The 16,743-nt window shown below is 39.8% G+C and overlaps 2 protein-coding genes across 2 annotated transcripts in view; one reads left to right on the top strand and one right to left on the bottom strand.

The window, feature by feature from the left end:
• The window catches only part of LOC311189926 (discoidin, CUB and LCCL domain-containing protein 1-like), a gene marked incomplete at both ends in the record, with an annotated part of 162,816 nt that overhangs the window by 48,248 nt on the left and 97,825 nt on the right, over positions 1-16,743 (top strand). The window lies entirely within an intron of this gene.
• ROS1 (ROS proto-oncogene 1, receptor tyrosine kinase) overlaps positions 1-16,743 on the bottom strand; it is a gene marked incomplete at both ends in the record, with an annotated part of 76,069 nt that overhangs the window by 29,852 nt on the left and 29,474 nt on the right. The window contains 10 exons of the mRNA XM_084261673.1: positions 161-335; positions 1,330-1,506; positions 4,416-4,648; positions 9,344-9,485; positions 10,136-10,353; positions 12,724-12,900; positions 13,753-14,039; positions 14,556-14,767; positions 15,636-15,838; positions 16,458-16,521. Coding sequence (XP_084117799.1) covers positions 161-335; positions 1,330-1,506; positions 4,416-4,648; positions 9,344-9,485; positions 10,136-10,353; positions 12,724-12,900; positions 13,753-14,039; positions 14,556-14,767; positions 15,636-15,838; positions 16,458-16,521 — 1,888 coding nt within the window. The remainder of the gene's footprint in view (positions 1-160; positions 336-1,329; positions 1,507-4,415; positions 4,649-9,343; positions 9,486-10,135; positions 10,354-12,723; positions 12,901-13,752; positions 14,040-14,555; positions 14,768-15,635; positions 15,839-16,457; positions 16,522-16,743) is intronic.

Genomic DNA, 16,743 nt, shown 5'->3' with positions numbered 1-16,743 from the left:
CCTATTACTTCTGCAGAATCAGTATTGTGCTCTTTATTTTTCAAACTATTGGCTCCTAGTATAAGAAAACTGCCTGCCAAACTTGACAAGGTTTGGTGTTTGAATAGTCACATCCTGAAAACAGTCTTTAAAATCTTGTTGCACTTCATGAAGCGCTTACCTGTAGTTTTAAAGCTTGTTGAAGAGGAAGTGCTTTTCACTCCTGTAACGTAAACTACTGTGGCTCTTACAAAGTAGCTGGTTGAAGGAAGAGTTCCTGTGAGATTGCACGTGTAAACAAGACCCAAGGTGCACGTAGTGCTTGCAGGAGAAAACCAGTCACCTTTGATTTGCCACTAGAAAAATAAAACATCATCGTGGTCAACTTTCTTCTCTGCTTAAAGTGTGTCAAACTGCTATTGCTGGGTGGATTAACTACCACTTTTTCATATCTTAGGGGGAGATTATGCACGTGCTGTTTCAGTCACAGCACTTTGTCCTCTTAGACACCAAGGACAAAAAAAACCTAGTCTTTTTCTTTGTTTTCAGGAGGCCTACAAGTCTTGGCAGCCACAAAGGACAACAGATTAAGTGACCCCTTTGCACAGCCAAAAGGAGCCTTCCCCTTGCTTATCTCTGTGCAGCTTGTATTTCTGGGAACTGTAAACGTGCCCCTGAGCTCAGTTTGCCGTGATGCAAGTGGAAGGAGGAGGTTTAGTGAAATTGTTCTATGACATTGGTTTTAGGGAAGGGAAATGTTGGTGTTGCCCTAATGAATCTGATTAACAATATCAAGGATAGCCAGTTTAGCACATGTGTTCAGTGCTCCAGATATTAAAAGCTGAAACTTCCATTCATGCTGCTGTCACTGCAGTGCTGACTTCCACAGACTGCACCACCATCCCTGTTTTCCTCTCTAGCATTTTCTCCTAACCTCTATCATATTAAATTCAGACACCAGTTTGTAGCTGATATTTAATGCTGAAAACCCTTTTCTTCTCTTTCTTGTGCAGAGCTGACATGGGATTTGTAGCTACAAGCCAGGTTGGGGGAGGGCAGTGAGAAAAGAGGGAGGGGAGTCTACTGAAACAGGAGATGGGAGGAATTCTGGTGGGGTCATCCAGGATGTCCTTTGGCACTATGGAGTATTAAATGCTACAGCTGCACTCCCCCTTGTTCCTGGCAAACACTGCCTCCATCCTGCCCCTTCTCAGCCGCTAAGGCTGACGTCACCATGCCCAAATTATCCACTGAGACTCCTCATATACATCCTGCCACCCTGCCCTGCTCACCAAGACAGAGTGGGTCAACTTTGCTGTGATCAGAAAAAAAAATAAGGAGTATTTTTACCTTGTACAGCTCAAACCAGAAGCTGGTTTCATTGACATACGGGGGAGCTCTCCATTCTAGCTGGAAACTGGTATTTCTGGGAACTATGTTGACAGGTGCAGGTGGAGTCTCAAAAGTTTTTGCAGTAACAGGGACACTTGCAGAAAACCAGTTCTCATTGGGGTGAAAAGCAAGAACCTGGTAAAGAAACAAATAAACTGCATAGTAGCAGACCAGTTGGAAAGGTGGCTTAGAACAACAACTCTTGAGTCTTTTCAAACAAGACACTACACAGGTGATATAGATATAGGTGTAGAAAGATTTTAAGTCCCACAGCTGCAGCATTACAATTCAGTCTGGAAGTTCATAGCCGAGAGTCCCCTTCTTCAGAGACTTGTCTTAGTTTCTTGCTTCGTCTTTCTATCAAGATGCTTCTCTTTCTAGACCTTTCTTAGATGCCACACACCCTTAGACAGGCACGCAGATGTCACAACCCATGCTAGGCAGTGTTTTAGAATCACAAAAATACAAGGTGAGGAGGTGTCTTCATAGATTTCCTTCCACTAAACCACAATCCAATGTGACCTATATTTGAGTATGCATACTTACATACAGACAGACAGGTATACAGGCATGTCTGTAGGTATTTGTTCCTCTGCTGGTTTTGGTTGAGGTAAAATTAATTTCCTTTCTAGCAGGCAGTAAGGGGTTATGGGCTGGATTTCTGCTGAAAACAGTGTTGGTGTGGAGGTCTTTTTCTTACTGCTGAGCTGTGCTTACACAGAGCCAAGGCCTTTTCTGCTGCTCACCCCACCAGTGAGGAAGCTGGAGGTACACAAGGAGTTGGGAGGGGACAGTTGACCAAAGGAATATCCCACACCATATGACATCATGCTCAGCCTATAAAGCTGGGGGAAGAAGAAGGAAGGGGGAGCTGTTTGGAATGATGCCTCTCCAAGTAACCCTCGTGTGCTGGAGTCCTGCTTTCCTAGGGATGGCTGAACACCTGTCTGCCCGTGGGGATTGGTGAATGAATCCCTTGTCTTGCTTTGCTTGTGTGCATGACTTTTGCTTTACCTTTTAAGCTGGTGTTATTTCAGCCCATGAGTTTTCTCACTTTCACTTTTCTGATTCTCTTCCCCATCCAGCTGTGGGGGGGGGGGGGGCAGTGGCTTGTGTGGTGCTTAGCTGCTGGCTGGGGTAAAAACACAATTCCCCATTTAACAAAAGCACAAAAGTTAAGACCAGGAGAGGTCCCCTGCAGGTATCAGCCCAGGTTCTCCCTGCCCATGACTGAACTGTGAAAGTCACTCTCTAACTGTATTTGTGATGCACCCAGTGTGCATTCAGCAGAGAACATCTTTACTTGGTTGCTTTTGAAAATGTCACTCTGGTGACCCTGCTGTCCAGATACATCATTTACTGTTTTCCTTTTAACTCTTCACCTGTACAGGGAGATGCAGTATGTTTCATTCTTATGAATCCACACTGAACATTTTTATTCCTCCAGGTGCTTGTATACTGAGCATTTACTGGTTTGTCCTAATATGGTCCTAATAATACCTATATATGCCCTAATGCAGTCCTAGTAAAACTGGATGTCTTTGAAATCACTTCAGGCACTGAAGTTATACAGTGTGATCTAAAATCTTTTTGAAGCTGTGACCTTTTTTTGCTAGTTCTATGGGACTTGCTCTCTTCCAAAAGTTAATCATGAAGATTCATACATTATTTTTAACCATGTAGATTAAGTTGTATTCAGATGTTCTTGACTTAAATATGTATAACCTATGTAATCTTTCCTTCTCCTGATCTGCTATGCTACCATTGGCTTCACATAGCTCTGTTAAATATCTAGTTGATGGTCTCCTGTTCCTAAAACCTAGACAAAAAAAATACTAGATGCTGCAACCTTTTGTCTCATTCAGCATACTAACAGAGCCTTCCCAACTGCCTTTTTAGCCCTTGCTACTTTGAACTTCTTTGGTTACTCCACCTTCTTGATTTTGTCTCCTTGTTAAGTTACCCTTTTCTACTTGTTCCTACAGCACTGACACATGTGCTCAGGCAGGTAACACTGATGTTACTGCAGGATGGTGCTCCCCTTGCCCTGGCTGTCCAAAACACCATGCTCTCTGAGTCTGACAGCAGGGGTGGCAGGGGCCTGATGCATCTACCCCTCAATTCTCACCATTCATAGCCCAGAACAACTATGCAAGCCACCAAAGTTTTCATGTAATGCTGTCGTGGGAGACCTCATGAACTGCAGTAGCTGATGGATATCCAGTCCCACTGTTTCTGCTAGCTGTCCAGGGGCTGGCCTATTATTATTATTATTATATGTCCTATTTCTATGAATTTCCTGTTTCACTATGGCAGGTGAAAAATCTAGATCTTCCTCTGTCTATGACTTGCCTGGGCAGTAGAAGAAACTACTTCTTCTATTCCACTGTCAGCATCATATCTCAGTGAAATCCGAAATCAGGGGGTTTGCAACTATTTTTCACTATTCTTGTGTATAGAAAATTTCTTCAGAGAAACCCCAATAGCCAGGCCCCTATTTGAATTTTTAAGTCATTATTAGTCCTCTGCATTTGTTAAAGTATTAACATTGATATACTGTTCTTGTTGTGAACTTTGCTTGCATATTTCCCAATATACTTTGATTCATCACCTGTATCTCTATGGATATATCAAACACTCTTGGTTTATTGGAAAAGGAAAAAACTATATTTTTTTTTACTAAATGAAAGGTTACTTATTAAAGGAAAAGCAGCAACTGGCAAAATGGCTGACTTTGCTTTTGGTATAATATAGAGAGCTTTCACCTTTAAGAAAATTTCAGATATGTTACTTTCCTGAGAACAACATTTCTCTTTTAGGCACGACCCATTTTCACTCTCCCAGCCCTGTTTATTGCATTTCACCTAGTCCTTCACAAGCAGGTCACAGTTCCAGGCATCCTCCTGTAAGTACAGATGACCCCTGCCATTTGCCCCTCTCTTAGGATAGTGCATCAGGCATCTGGGCAATACAGCAGGATTGCAGCAGAAAGCAATTTGTTTGTAATTATACCTTAAATAAATTGTACCTTAAATAAATTATACCTTAAAAAAATTGTTCGTTCCAGATTGGAGCCCACTGACAGACCAGACAAGTGTCCCATTTGGAAATTCACTTTTTCTCAGGGGTGTTGCTGGGACAGGAGGCTGTAAATTGACAGAGATCTGGTAGCGAATGGACTCTAGTGGTCCATTTGGCTTTAGAGGTTCACTCCAAGCTACGTTGATGGTGGTGTCAGACAAAACCACTGTCTTGATGGAATCCACTGCCTCTGGTACTGAAACAGAAAGGAAGAAAAAAATATTCTTCTTTTAGGTACAGATCTCACTAGATGGTGGTGGTTTTATTTTCTAGAGAAGCCAAGAAATGTCACCAAGGAAAGGAAAAAAAGGTTATAAGCACATGAATATGATCCATTTACAGGACTGACACTCTGCACATGCAAAACTCCATTTCTTGCAGTCAGTCAGCTGCAGAAATGTTCGAAGTATTTTGAGGGGCATTTTAGTATCTCCTTGGTTTTCCTACCACCCCCTCCCCCAAAACCCCACCAACCTAAAAAAATACCCCAAAACTCCCCAAAAAATCTGCTGTCCTATACCTCTACATTTATAGTCATATCACTGAATTCCTGCTTTCTCCTAGTTTCCTAACCAAGGTCTCAAATGTGAGTTTAATATCCTTACTTGGATATGCACTAAATAAAGCACACATTCACTCTTCCAATTGAAAAGGCTTTTATTGAACAGGGAAGTCTGAAGAAAGAAAACCCAAAATCAAGCATTGTTTGTTATCCTTTACAATTTTGTTCAGAAATACGTGGCCTGGCTGAGCTGTGTAAGCAAGGAAATCAGTTGCTGGCCTTATGTCCATGCCAACCAGTTACTCACTAATTGTTCTGGAAAAAAACAACCCTTCCTTTGAAGATTTAAGATCACAGACTTTGAGATGGTATATGGCATGCCCCAGCTCTGCATTGCATTTTTTCCTGTCAAATTGTTCAGATAGGTAAAAAGTTAACAAGTCATTACACTATTTATGTTCCCAGCATATCAGAATGATGGGTACCTATGCTTTAATTTATGCCCTAGTAGCAAGACTGCAGACTATTCAAATAAAATGTGCAGAAGGTGGCAGGTTTCTCATTTCACTAGCTAAAATCTATGTGGAGTAAGAGTGACACTCTGTGGCAAAAGCGATGCAATAATTTTTCCAAGCTGTCTTCCTTTCTCATTCCCTGTATTTTACTGCCTTCTGGAAAGTACAGATTAACCCAAGCTTCTTTCATTTCATTACAGAATTGAGGGAAAGGCAGAGGGAATTCACACAGCTTCAGAGGTGCGAAATAGTGGGCACACTTCAAGAGGCTCTAGCAGCATCTGATTACAATGTAAACTAGCAGCTACATTCATGAAATTGAGAAGGTAAGTGCCAGGACACATATACATTCTGTTTACAGCTGGTTGGATATTTTTCAACAAATTGTGAAAAGCTCTGAATGTCAATACAAACATGTACAAAAAATGTTTGGGTTTCTTTGGTGGTTGGTTTGCTGGGTTGTTTGGGGTTTTTTTGTCCAGGACTCTATTTTGATCCCATCACTTTAGTTTGCCTGAACTAGAGAAGCCCGTTCTGAGTGAGTTTCATGTTTCATTTTAACTTGAGACTGAAAAATGCCATTTCAGTGGAGCAACCCAGTCTCCTATTTCATATGCCACCTTTATGTTTCACCACTGAAAGGGTGTACTTTGCTGGAGGATGGCTCAGTTTACCAGGCAAAGAAGCAACAGTGTGAATTCTTGCTGCATCCCAATAGTAGTCAATCTTATTCAATCAGTGTGTCCTGCCAATTTTACAGTACAGATATGAATTCCCATACAAAGCATTGAAATCTACTGCTCATAGACCAGCTTTCCTTATTTGTTTGCAATAGACTCCTTTGGAATATACTCACAATATTCAGAGATCCACAAAGGATGAGAGCCTGTTTGTTTGATGCTAAAAGACCTGACTGTTAAGAGAAAAATAACATGGTTGCAAGAGAACTTCCAAAGTATAGTTATTCTGGATCCCAAAAGAAGACTGGCAGTGTGCTTGCACCTCTGTTCCACTTACATTTGAAAAATGAAAAGAGGTTCATCTTAAACTGAGGTTTTCTTAAGGGGAAAAATGTGATTGCTCCCAGGACAAAAAAAACCAACAAAGAGGAAAATGTGCATAAGAAGACCCCCTGGCAGCTCACAGGTGCTTTCCTGTGGGCAACAGTGGCACAAAGAGGGGTTACTTGTTCAATGGATGAGCTTTTAAAGAAACCACAGAATGCATTCCCAAGAGAAAAAGGTTATCAGGCCCCTGGCATGTACTTGTTGCCAGCTATTCTGGACAAAATGTTTCCTTAGGCACAGTTGATCAGTAAGGGAAAGAGATATTGGCACAAGTAAGAAAAACACAGTGGTGGTTCAGAGTATTTCAATTCCAGTTGCTTCAGCACCTTCTGAAGCATCCAGAAGCCAAGCAGATGCAAAGAGAAGGGGAACCCTTAGTACTACTGCTGTGGTGTAGACAGTCCTAGAAGCATGTCACCATAATATCCCCATAGCTGCACAGTCTGCACATCTGTATGTCAGCTGCTGCCAGCCCCACAGTACGCGGGTAAGTGAGCTTACGCAGCAGAAGAGCAAGCAAGAGCTGTGGGTACTGCAGGGAATAGCCAGCACTCATTAGAGTTGTACATGTTTTCATTAAGTGAGTCCCAGAGCAGCACTCCAGCAGTGAGAAAATTATCTGAAGAGCAGTGTAAAGGCAAATCCTCATGAGGACAAATGCAAGTGTGCACGTGTACACATACATACACATGCAAAATGAGAAGTGCTGAGCAAGGTGCTTCTGTTGGACTGGGTTGTGATGCAAGACAACACATGCAAAGGCACAGCATGCTGCTTTGAATGATACTTTTCTTTCTGGGAGATGACAAGAACTACAGGGGAACTGGGGTGGTAGATGCCCCACAGCTGCAAACAGGCATAGTGAAGCAGGGAGTGAGCAGAAGCATCTTCCTGACCTAATTATGGTCTTTTCAACCACATGAGGCATCTAGCTCAGACTACAAGTATTCTCAAAGAATAAGGACTGCATATGAATCTAAGTTTCCCTGGTGGCATTTGAGGAAAGCTTCTGGACCATTTTGACAGATTGAAGACATGCTGGCACTCATGGTGCCTCTCAGAGACATGCCTCAGGTTTCATCAAGTAAGACAAGATGAGCAGTCAGTAGTTTTGGAATCAAACAGAGGTCTGAACCCACAAACAAACCCAGCATTGCTGGTTTCTGTTTAGTCAGGGAACTAAGAGATTACCAGATCAGTGTTCTGCAATGGAAACTTCACAACAGGGTAGAGAGGAGAACTATAAAGGTAAAGGGTGGAGGATGAATGCAAGAGGAGAAGATGCAGCTAGAAATATACCACTGATCAGGCAAAACCATAACTTGCTGTGATCAGCTGGAAAATCAGTGTGTGCTGAGTGGAGTTACAGATCCCTCACAGTGTAAGACAGGCAGAATGGTTACAGAAGTCCCCATTTTTTGTTCTGGGAAATGTGCCTTAAATAAAACAAGTGTGTTTTACACCAGTGAGTTTTCTAAGTGAGCGCTGAAGACATGGGCAGTACTTTGGAGTATAGCAACAGAATGGGAAAGCAGGAAGTGGAGGAGGTGTTAACCTAGACACGTTTCTTGAGGTACATCATCAGGTACCATGTCATCATCAGGTACATCATCAGGTATCATAGCTCATATATGCATTACGTGAGGTGAAAACTGGCTTTATAAACTAGACATGCTACAGAAGTACAGCCTGAGCTATCAAATAAAAAAGAACCAGCTCAAATAACAAGCTATCTAAACTTTAAATGGTCATGACCACACTTTCTTTTCTTTTTTCTTTAGTTTCTCTTTCCTTTTTTCAAAAACAACTTTGTGCTCAAGAGAAAACTGTTAAAATAAAATACACCTTTCACTTGCCCTGCATCTTTTCTCTTAAGGACAGCACTATGTGCAGGTTTTCCCCAAATGTAGCTTTGGCTTGTCAATTTGTGAATGCTTCCTGCATTTCCAGAAGGTGAGATGTGTGCCTGTTGTCCTGTTTCAGGCTGCAGCTACCTGCTCTCTTCCTCTGCTACAAACTCTTGTCCCTGTCCTCTTCCATTGCATCACCAGGTCACACACAATTACATTCAACTGCCTTCACATCACATCTTAGCCTCTTGCCTCCACTTGTACCTCGTTCACCTATTTACTTCCACTGAAGGTTCTTAGCTTCCTTCTGCAACACTTAGATAAATTTACTGATGTATATATTTATTTTTAGGTAGTCCCTGACCAGTCCACTCTCTGCCCTAAACAACAGAGCGAATATTTAGCTTTCTTCTTCTAGTGTGAAAGGTGGTGAGAAGGGCACAACAGAATTCTGGAAACCAGATGAAAATGTGCTATTAGCACTCAGACCAAGAGAAGTAAAAGATGATGAGTTGTATATTCAGCCTGGTTCACAATAAATTAAATCTGCATTTTCCTAAGAAACACTAATTAGGAGAACAATGTCAAGCCAAGGGGAAAAACCTTAATGCTGGATGAATACATAGCACACATACTTAAACATACATAACCACATATACATTCAAATACAACTTATTAAAAATGTGGCCCAAGACAGAAACTGCAACTGTTAAGCCACTATAAAGCATTGCTTACCTTTCCTCAGGAAGCCAAGGAGCACAAGCATTAAAGAATACATGTCTTAGGAATCTTACAGATTCACTGAGTCTCAAAGTCAAGACCTTGTGGAGATCTACACAGGTTACATTTTAAGCAGAAAATTCTTCTGCTTTCTGACTTGCAACCCAAAGCCACACACACCTTCCTTTGAGTGAGATGAGAATTCTGCTCAAAATCAGAATAAAATGTGAAACAAACCTCCATACAGTGTTGTGCCAATCGTCTCTGTTCCCGCCGGCAGCACCTCCGTATCTGAATAGTAGTTTCTCACTGCAACTTGTATGCCATAACTTGAAAATGGCTGTAAGTTGTCTATGATGGCTATACGACCCTGAAATTCCTGCAATTTGAAATCAAACAATAAAAATGTCTTCTTAGGAAAGAGTGTTGTATATCACACTGCTCAGCTGTCAATGAAATGGATGCTGAAAAATAATCAGCATGGGGTTTGTGTTCCAATACATTTCAGTGTTTAAAATGATAGTTTGGGTAATAGATCACTACACAAAACACATACCAAAAACCAAGCTGAGATGCAATCAGCGTGGCTACAATAGCACATTGTTCAGCAACTGGTACTTAAATTGGTAATGGCAAAGCAAAACAAAAAAGTAACCACAAAAATTACTAAGACAACACAACTACCACAAACAACATAAAGGTCAGCCATATGGGTGCTGGACTATCTCTAGAGTTATTTAAACAGACTGTTATCACCCATAACTGCTCTCACAAGTAGAAACTGCAGACCCATCTCAACAGGATTTTAGCAAAGGCAGGTTAAAAAGTGGAGTACTTGCACAAAGGAAAGCTGGGGAATCTACAGTTTAATGAATACCACAGAGAAAGGGCAGTTACTGCCTGGGATGTAGAAGTGGAAAAACTCCCTGACAGAAAGTTAGAGACTGCTTTACAAAATTCCCAGAAGTGATCTCACAATCCCTGTTTGCATGTGGTATCATGTGCGTTTTTGTCCCAAAATAGCCATACCAATGTCTTGTTCTGTAGAGCAGACAAGGGGTAGCTTGAGTTCCTGCTGTTGTTAGTCATTTGTCGGAGAAATACCAGATAAGTCAGCATAGGCAGTGATATGCCAGGGCATAGCTGCTGTGGTGTGACAGATGGCAAGCTTAACGTAAAACTGGTGTTTGTCGTCTCAAGGATAGTCGGTTTCTCAGTGTCTGGCAACAGAATCAGGCATCTTTTATCTAGGAAAGACGATAAAAAAACAAAAACACATTGCTGGACCAATCCAGACTTGCATGGGATTCTACCACCATTCCTATGAGAAAACATGACCACAAAGTATTTGCTCTGTTTTCACAAATATAACAAGAATAAAAAAATCTCACCTGAATATACTTTATTTGGTTACTCACATGGACAAAATATAGTGTTCATCAAAGGAAAGTCTCATTTAACTTTGATGAGATACAGTTTTATTAAAGAATTTATGTTCTTTAAGTACCTAAATACCTTGGAAATCCAGATCATAGTTGCTGTGCTGTCAAGGGCAGTACACACTGATGAGCCCAAACGTGCTTGTCACAGGAAAGACAGATATGCAGAACAGAGTACCTTTCTCTAGCAATTAAATGTTATCTCTCTTTCCTTCTAAACAGCTTTTCATGCGTAAAGATCATAGTAACAACAGGGAAAGAGGAGACAAATTTTTGAAGGAGAAAAGGGGCCAATAGGGAGACAACAACAGAAAACTTCTCTGACAGCAAACAAAAAGTAACAAAAGAAAACTCATCACCTGGTGTTAAAAAAAATAACTAAAAATTAAATGGACTTACTGCCAAGAAGGAAAATATTAAGGCATGTGCATGGGGAAGGTGGTACAAGGCCAAATGTTTGTCCTTAGGCCAGAACAACTGACCTTATTGTTGAGATCTTTTCTCCCTAAATGAGCAACCCCACCATTCCTACCAAAGTCAGGTTCGTGCATAGAAGAGAAGGAGAATAAAAACGTCTGTTCAACAGAAAAGTGTAAGGTTAAACCTTTGTCAATTTTATAGTTACTTAGAGCAGTAAAATTCCCATGGGAAAAGTCCCAGATGGAATGAAGAATTGAGTCATTTCCAGAGTTAAAGTTTCTGTCAGGCAGTTCCATAGAAATGTGTTTACCTTGACAAGAAAATCCTTCACTACATATTCAGTCCCCTTCCTCCTAACCCTGAAGAGAAATCATTCTCTCACAGAATCTGTGACAGGACAATAATTTTCATTGAGTACTTCTGATGTGTTAAATGATCAACTGACATCACATCTCTGGATGGCAATTAAATAGGTTAGAATGAAAGGAAACTCTAGCAGTACTCCTTGCTCGCATCACTAAAGCAATAAAAAGCATGTCAGTCAAACTAGTTGGTCTTTGCAAACATCACTTTTTTACATACACAACTTTTGCTTTCAGTAGGGAGAAGGAGAGTAATTTTTCCCCCTTACTTTAGCATGTTCATTTACTTTTATCTTAAACTTCTATGGATAATTCTGTGCATTGGTTCACCTGCAAATGCCAAGGATATGTATTGCTCCAAATATACTTGCAGCAGTCAATGCAAATAAGATCTCTGAGTAGAAATAATCCCTTTGGACTGAAATTCAGTTCTTCTCTTTCTGCACCAGCTAAGCATGGGCTTTTGCAGGAAACCCTATCCCTGGGGATATGGATTGGTACATTCTGTACCAGGGCAAAACCAGGCTCCTGCACCAATGCCAAGCCCACGCAGATCTCATGGGAACAAACTTGCCCAAACTGCTGGTAAGAATAGCCTGAGCATTGGTAAGAGTAGCTGCAGGCAGGAGTAACTTACTGGCTGCACAAAACTGTGTGAAATTCTTTTATTCCAAAATAGTCCATCCTGCTGAAATACTCTCCTGTATATTTGTCAGGTTTTTATGCAAAACTGAAGTTGAAGAATGTGATATTCATCACATTCATAGCTGTTCTAAACCTCTGCACTTAAAAAAGACAATCCCTGTGGGCACCATGAATCCTAACTTTCTATTAAAAGTAATTTTTATTTGTTTCATTATCATTCTATATTGGTTTGTTTAAAGTAGTGGGAGTTCTAAGTGAAGCCCAGGTCTAGTATAATGCAATCTGGAATTACCTCTCAGGTACTTCTTTATAAATCATTTTAATAAGCACTGTTCTTATTTCTTTGTCTTTGAAAGACCAGACTTGTGAACAACACCAGAAATCTGTATCACAACAGGGATCATTATCAAACTCTTGCTACAATACTTTGTGAACAAGTTTTCTCTTTGTACATCCTTTAATGCCCACCACCTTTTGCAATTTTCCAGGTTTTGACCTAATTTTGAAAATAGGGTTTGGTGTTAATATCCTATGCCTTGCAAACATGGGCAATATTCATCATCATGACTTTCCATGTGACTCCAACACAAGGCCAGTCCTTATATTCTTCCTTTCAATAGTGTGCATAGTGAATTGTTTCCCTCTAGAAGGTGAATCCATTAGAACATACTTTACATAAATACACATAGGACGATCTGCAACTCATGTTTTTAAATTATTACATTTATAAAACAACTCAAATTCCTTCTACCTGGATACAGTTGTGCTGCAGAGCTGTAGGCTAAGATTTTTAGCTCATGGTTTGCTCTCTTCTGCAGAAAGTGTCCTGTGGTTTCTTTATTCATTAGCCAAATTTCAGTATGTTCCTTTGATTCAGTGGTCCAGTATATAAATTTCTTATCTACTGTCAGGCTGCCAATGTTCATACCTGTAGAAAAACACTGTATAGTTAAGCTTCAGAATAAACTCTGAGCTTACAGTTTTACAAGAGCAGATGGGTGCTTGTATTCACAGTGGGTCAATAAGGGTGAGTATCCCAGTTATACCATTTCTTCAAAGACCTCCCCTGGAAACCAGATTTCTGAGATTTCCCAATAGGTCTCATGAATCTGAGACACTTTATTATTTCAGTTTACAAGTGTAGATTTGAAGACTTTTTTATTATCTATAATTTTGAGGACTGAAATTCAATTAACAAACACCAGAAATAAAGCACAAAAGCAAGAGTAGTCTATAACTAGATTCCAGAATCAAACTGAAAACTGAGAAACCAAGACTAACTGTTGTCATCACAAGAGCAACACAGAGAAGTTGCCTTACAAGACTCTACCTGCATGAAGGACCCTCCCCACATATTGAAATCTGCAATGACACTTTCAGCAATAACATAAGATGGTGGTGTGTGTTTTCATTGAGGTAAACTGTAATAGGTGTCTCTAATATGAAACCCTAGCAAAATAATGCCTTAGTATTATGAGTGAAATCTATAGACAAGTAGCATTTGAGGCTGTAGCATCTCCATTTGATTTACATTTTACTAGAACACATGCTTGCATCAGTAAATATCCTCACACTGCTCTTCCTCCTTGTTTGTATCAACAGGGCTCACGACTGGAAGCACAGAACACACATTCTGTCCATCTTGCCTATAGAGGAGTCAATTTTATAAAGAAATATAAGAAATTTTATAAAGAAACTTTATAAAGAAATATGCTAATTTGCTGAACTGAACACATTGTTTGAGAGTCACAAATACCTAGAAAAATAACAGCATTCAGACCTTGAAAATTTGGTATTTTGATGATTCTCCAGCAGTGGCAACCGTCCACATCCGAGGCCCATATTTCAACTCCTCCTCTGACAAAGAGCAGCTGAGGATTCTTGGAGTCAGACACATCTATACTCATAGCTCTTCCCAGCTCTGCTTCTGCCACGTGACAGGTGCAGTAGTTCCTCATGTGTCCCTCTACTGAGAGGTATCCCAAAACGTGGTGCACGGTGTTATTCTGGATATCGTAATAAAACATGCGGCTGCCACAATCAAGCTCTTCCACCCAGTACAAGCGGCTGTCAAATAAAGCACATTGCTTACAGTAGGAAAACCTCAATCTAAGTGATATGCCCCAAACACAGTCCAGTACACGACTGCAGTCACAAACCTCCCAAACATTTAAAATAAGGTAACTACAGCAACATGCTAGCAGAGCGATTGCAGGTGTTTAAAGGGTATTTTCAAGTGGAAGGTCACAGTAATTGACTATTCTAGACAAAACAATTACCATTAAAAAAAAATTATCTGGTGCTGACTTTCATTTGCATCACTTAAAATTAAGAACCTCTCAGTTCTAAATAGAATTTGAAATCTCTACTCAAAAGCAGGTGTATTTTTTTTGAGATTAGCTATGTCCAAGCACAACTAGCAGTACAACAGTAGAACTACATGCAGAAATTTCTGATATTTACACAATGCAAAAGCCTCATATACTGAAAAAAAAAGTCCTTTTTGGTCCTTGGCAGTTGATGATTTCATGAAAATCCTGTTTAAAAGATGATTTTAAAGGTTATTAGTAATATATATCTTACCTTAAGAAAGGATATGACAACAAGGAGGATACAGTTGAATTACTGTTACCCAACTGTACATTCAAGGCTTGTAGAGATTTTATCTTGAGCTCAAGATCAATAACAAATATTTGAGTTCCATTCTGTGGTGTTTTCAGGGCAACAAAGAGACGTCTTGCAATCCAGTCAACTGTTATGGCTGTGGCATTGTAAAGACATTCATCTTCGAAAAACTGAAGAAAAAACATATAAAAACAGTACTAAAACTGCTTGAGACCAGTGTTTTCCCCATGATGCTGAGATAGTATGCAATTAGATTTGTTTCCGAAATAGTCTCTACTTGGCAAGGAGAAGTGGAAATAAAAAGGGATATTGTGGAACAAAGACTCAATATTTTTATACAAATAAAAACTATTGTTTCACAAATACCAGTTGTTGCTTCCATGGTGCTCCCATATTCTTGAAATTAGAATTAAATCAAAGTAAATTAAATGACATTTTATACAAACAATAAATGTCTTTTATGCAATAGTGTGAATTCAAAATTAAATATCTGTTGAAGTATCTAGCAGTAAAATCATATATGCTTAATAATAGAAACATTTTACCAATGACATACTCTGGCCTATTCTAACAGCTATTGATGACAAAAAAAAATTAAGTCCAAATATTATTACATGAAGCATATTTTTTTGTACTGCTAGAAATGAAAATTATCAATCTAATCACTTTCATATTACATCTCATACAAACTGACAGTCATTAAGAAAATTGTGTCTTCCCAGTTCTGGTTTCCCCACTGTATTTTGCCATTAAATGTGCTTTATTCATCATGCTGCTTTTTCAGCACTGGAATAGGCTGCCCAGAGTGGTTGTGGAGTCTCCTTCTCTGGACATATTCAAGACCCATCTGGATGCCTACCTGTGCAACCTATCCTAGGGAACCTGCTTTGGCAGGGGGGTTGGACTTGATGATCTCTGGAGGTCCCTTCCAACCCCTACAATTCTGTGATTCTGTGATAATTAGATCCAAAATAATGACAATAATGGACACATATTTTCCTAGAGTCTCTTCAGAAAGGGAATGAACAAAGTAAATACCTGAAACTTTGAAGCACTCTGCATATTCAGAAGAAAAAGAGAATCTTCTGCAATATAGTACACTTTGTCATCATTAGCAGTATAACAGATGTCCTTTACATTTGTCTTTGCTGAAAGTTCCCATATGGTGCAATTATTGTCTATGTCAGTAAAAAACAACTTGTTGGCAGAAACAGTTAAAAGAGTTGGGACAGGGAAAAGATCTGGAAGGAAAAAAGCACAGCAGAATTTACAAAACCCATTCTAGACAATAGCAGTCATTCATAAAGAAAACAAGTACAAGATAAAAATAAATCATGGCCCTGCACAAACTACAGTTGGGTGTATGTCACAGGAAATATATAAAATAATGAGATGCTTTCTTGTCATCACATGCAAACTCCTGATTTTTTCAATGGCATTGTGGATGCTTGCCTAACAAACTTAAGCCTTGTAAAAGCTGATTTGTTTGCTTAATTACTTTTAGCAGTCCAGCTAAAATAGCCTGTGATCCCTAACTCTCCTGGTTCCACAGACCAAACAGAAACATGCTATGATATCTAGCACTATGCAGGTTACAGATCAAAACCCTCTGCCCTATATTACCCTGGGGTTGCTTGGACAAGTTAATTTAGCATAGCTTTGAGGAAAGACTTGAAATTCCTAAAATTTTATTTAATGATAAGAAATGTGTTAATCATTTTGTGCCTGAAGCTGTAACTATTTCCTCTGTAGTGTTTGCAAATGTCACACAAAGTATCAGAGGCTGTTTATCAGATTACAGAATTCCTGTGCTGTTGATTTCACACACAAACCTTGAGATAGCATCTAAGTCATCCATACCTGATGAATTCCTCTCTACTATATCAGACAGAGGTCCTGGGCCCACAGAAGTGAAGGCTTGCACCTGTGAGACAGGAGATGGTTACGTATGTTAAATAGCAAGATAAATTGCTGGGTTCAAGAGCATGTAAAGTTAGGGTGACAAAAGCAGAATGAGCTAGGAATATATGTGTGTCCACTCCTAAGGCTGTGCTGGTCAGTTCAAAGGCAACATTCATGATTGGAACATGTCTACAAAAAGAATTTTAAGCAGTGGCCTAGAGAGTGACAATTCATGCTGCATCTA

The sequence above is a fragment of the Gallinula chloropus genome (assembly GCF_964237585.1).
Source record: "Gallinula chloropus genome assembly, chromosome: 3".
Taxonomy (NCBI): domain Eukaryota; kingdom Metazoa; phylum Chordata; class Aves; order Gruiformes; family Rallidae; genus Gallinula; species Gallinula chloropus.
Note: the sequence above shows the minus strand (reverse complement) of the source record. Positions and strands in the feature narration are given on the sequence as shown.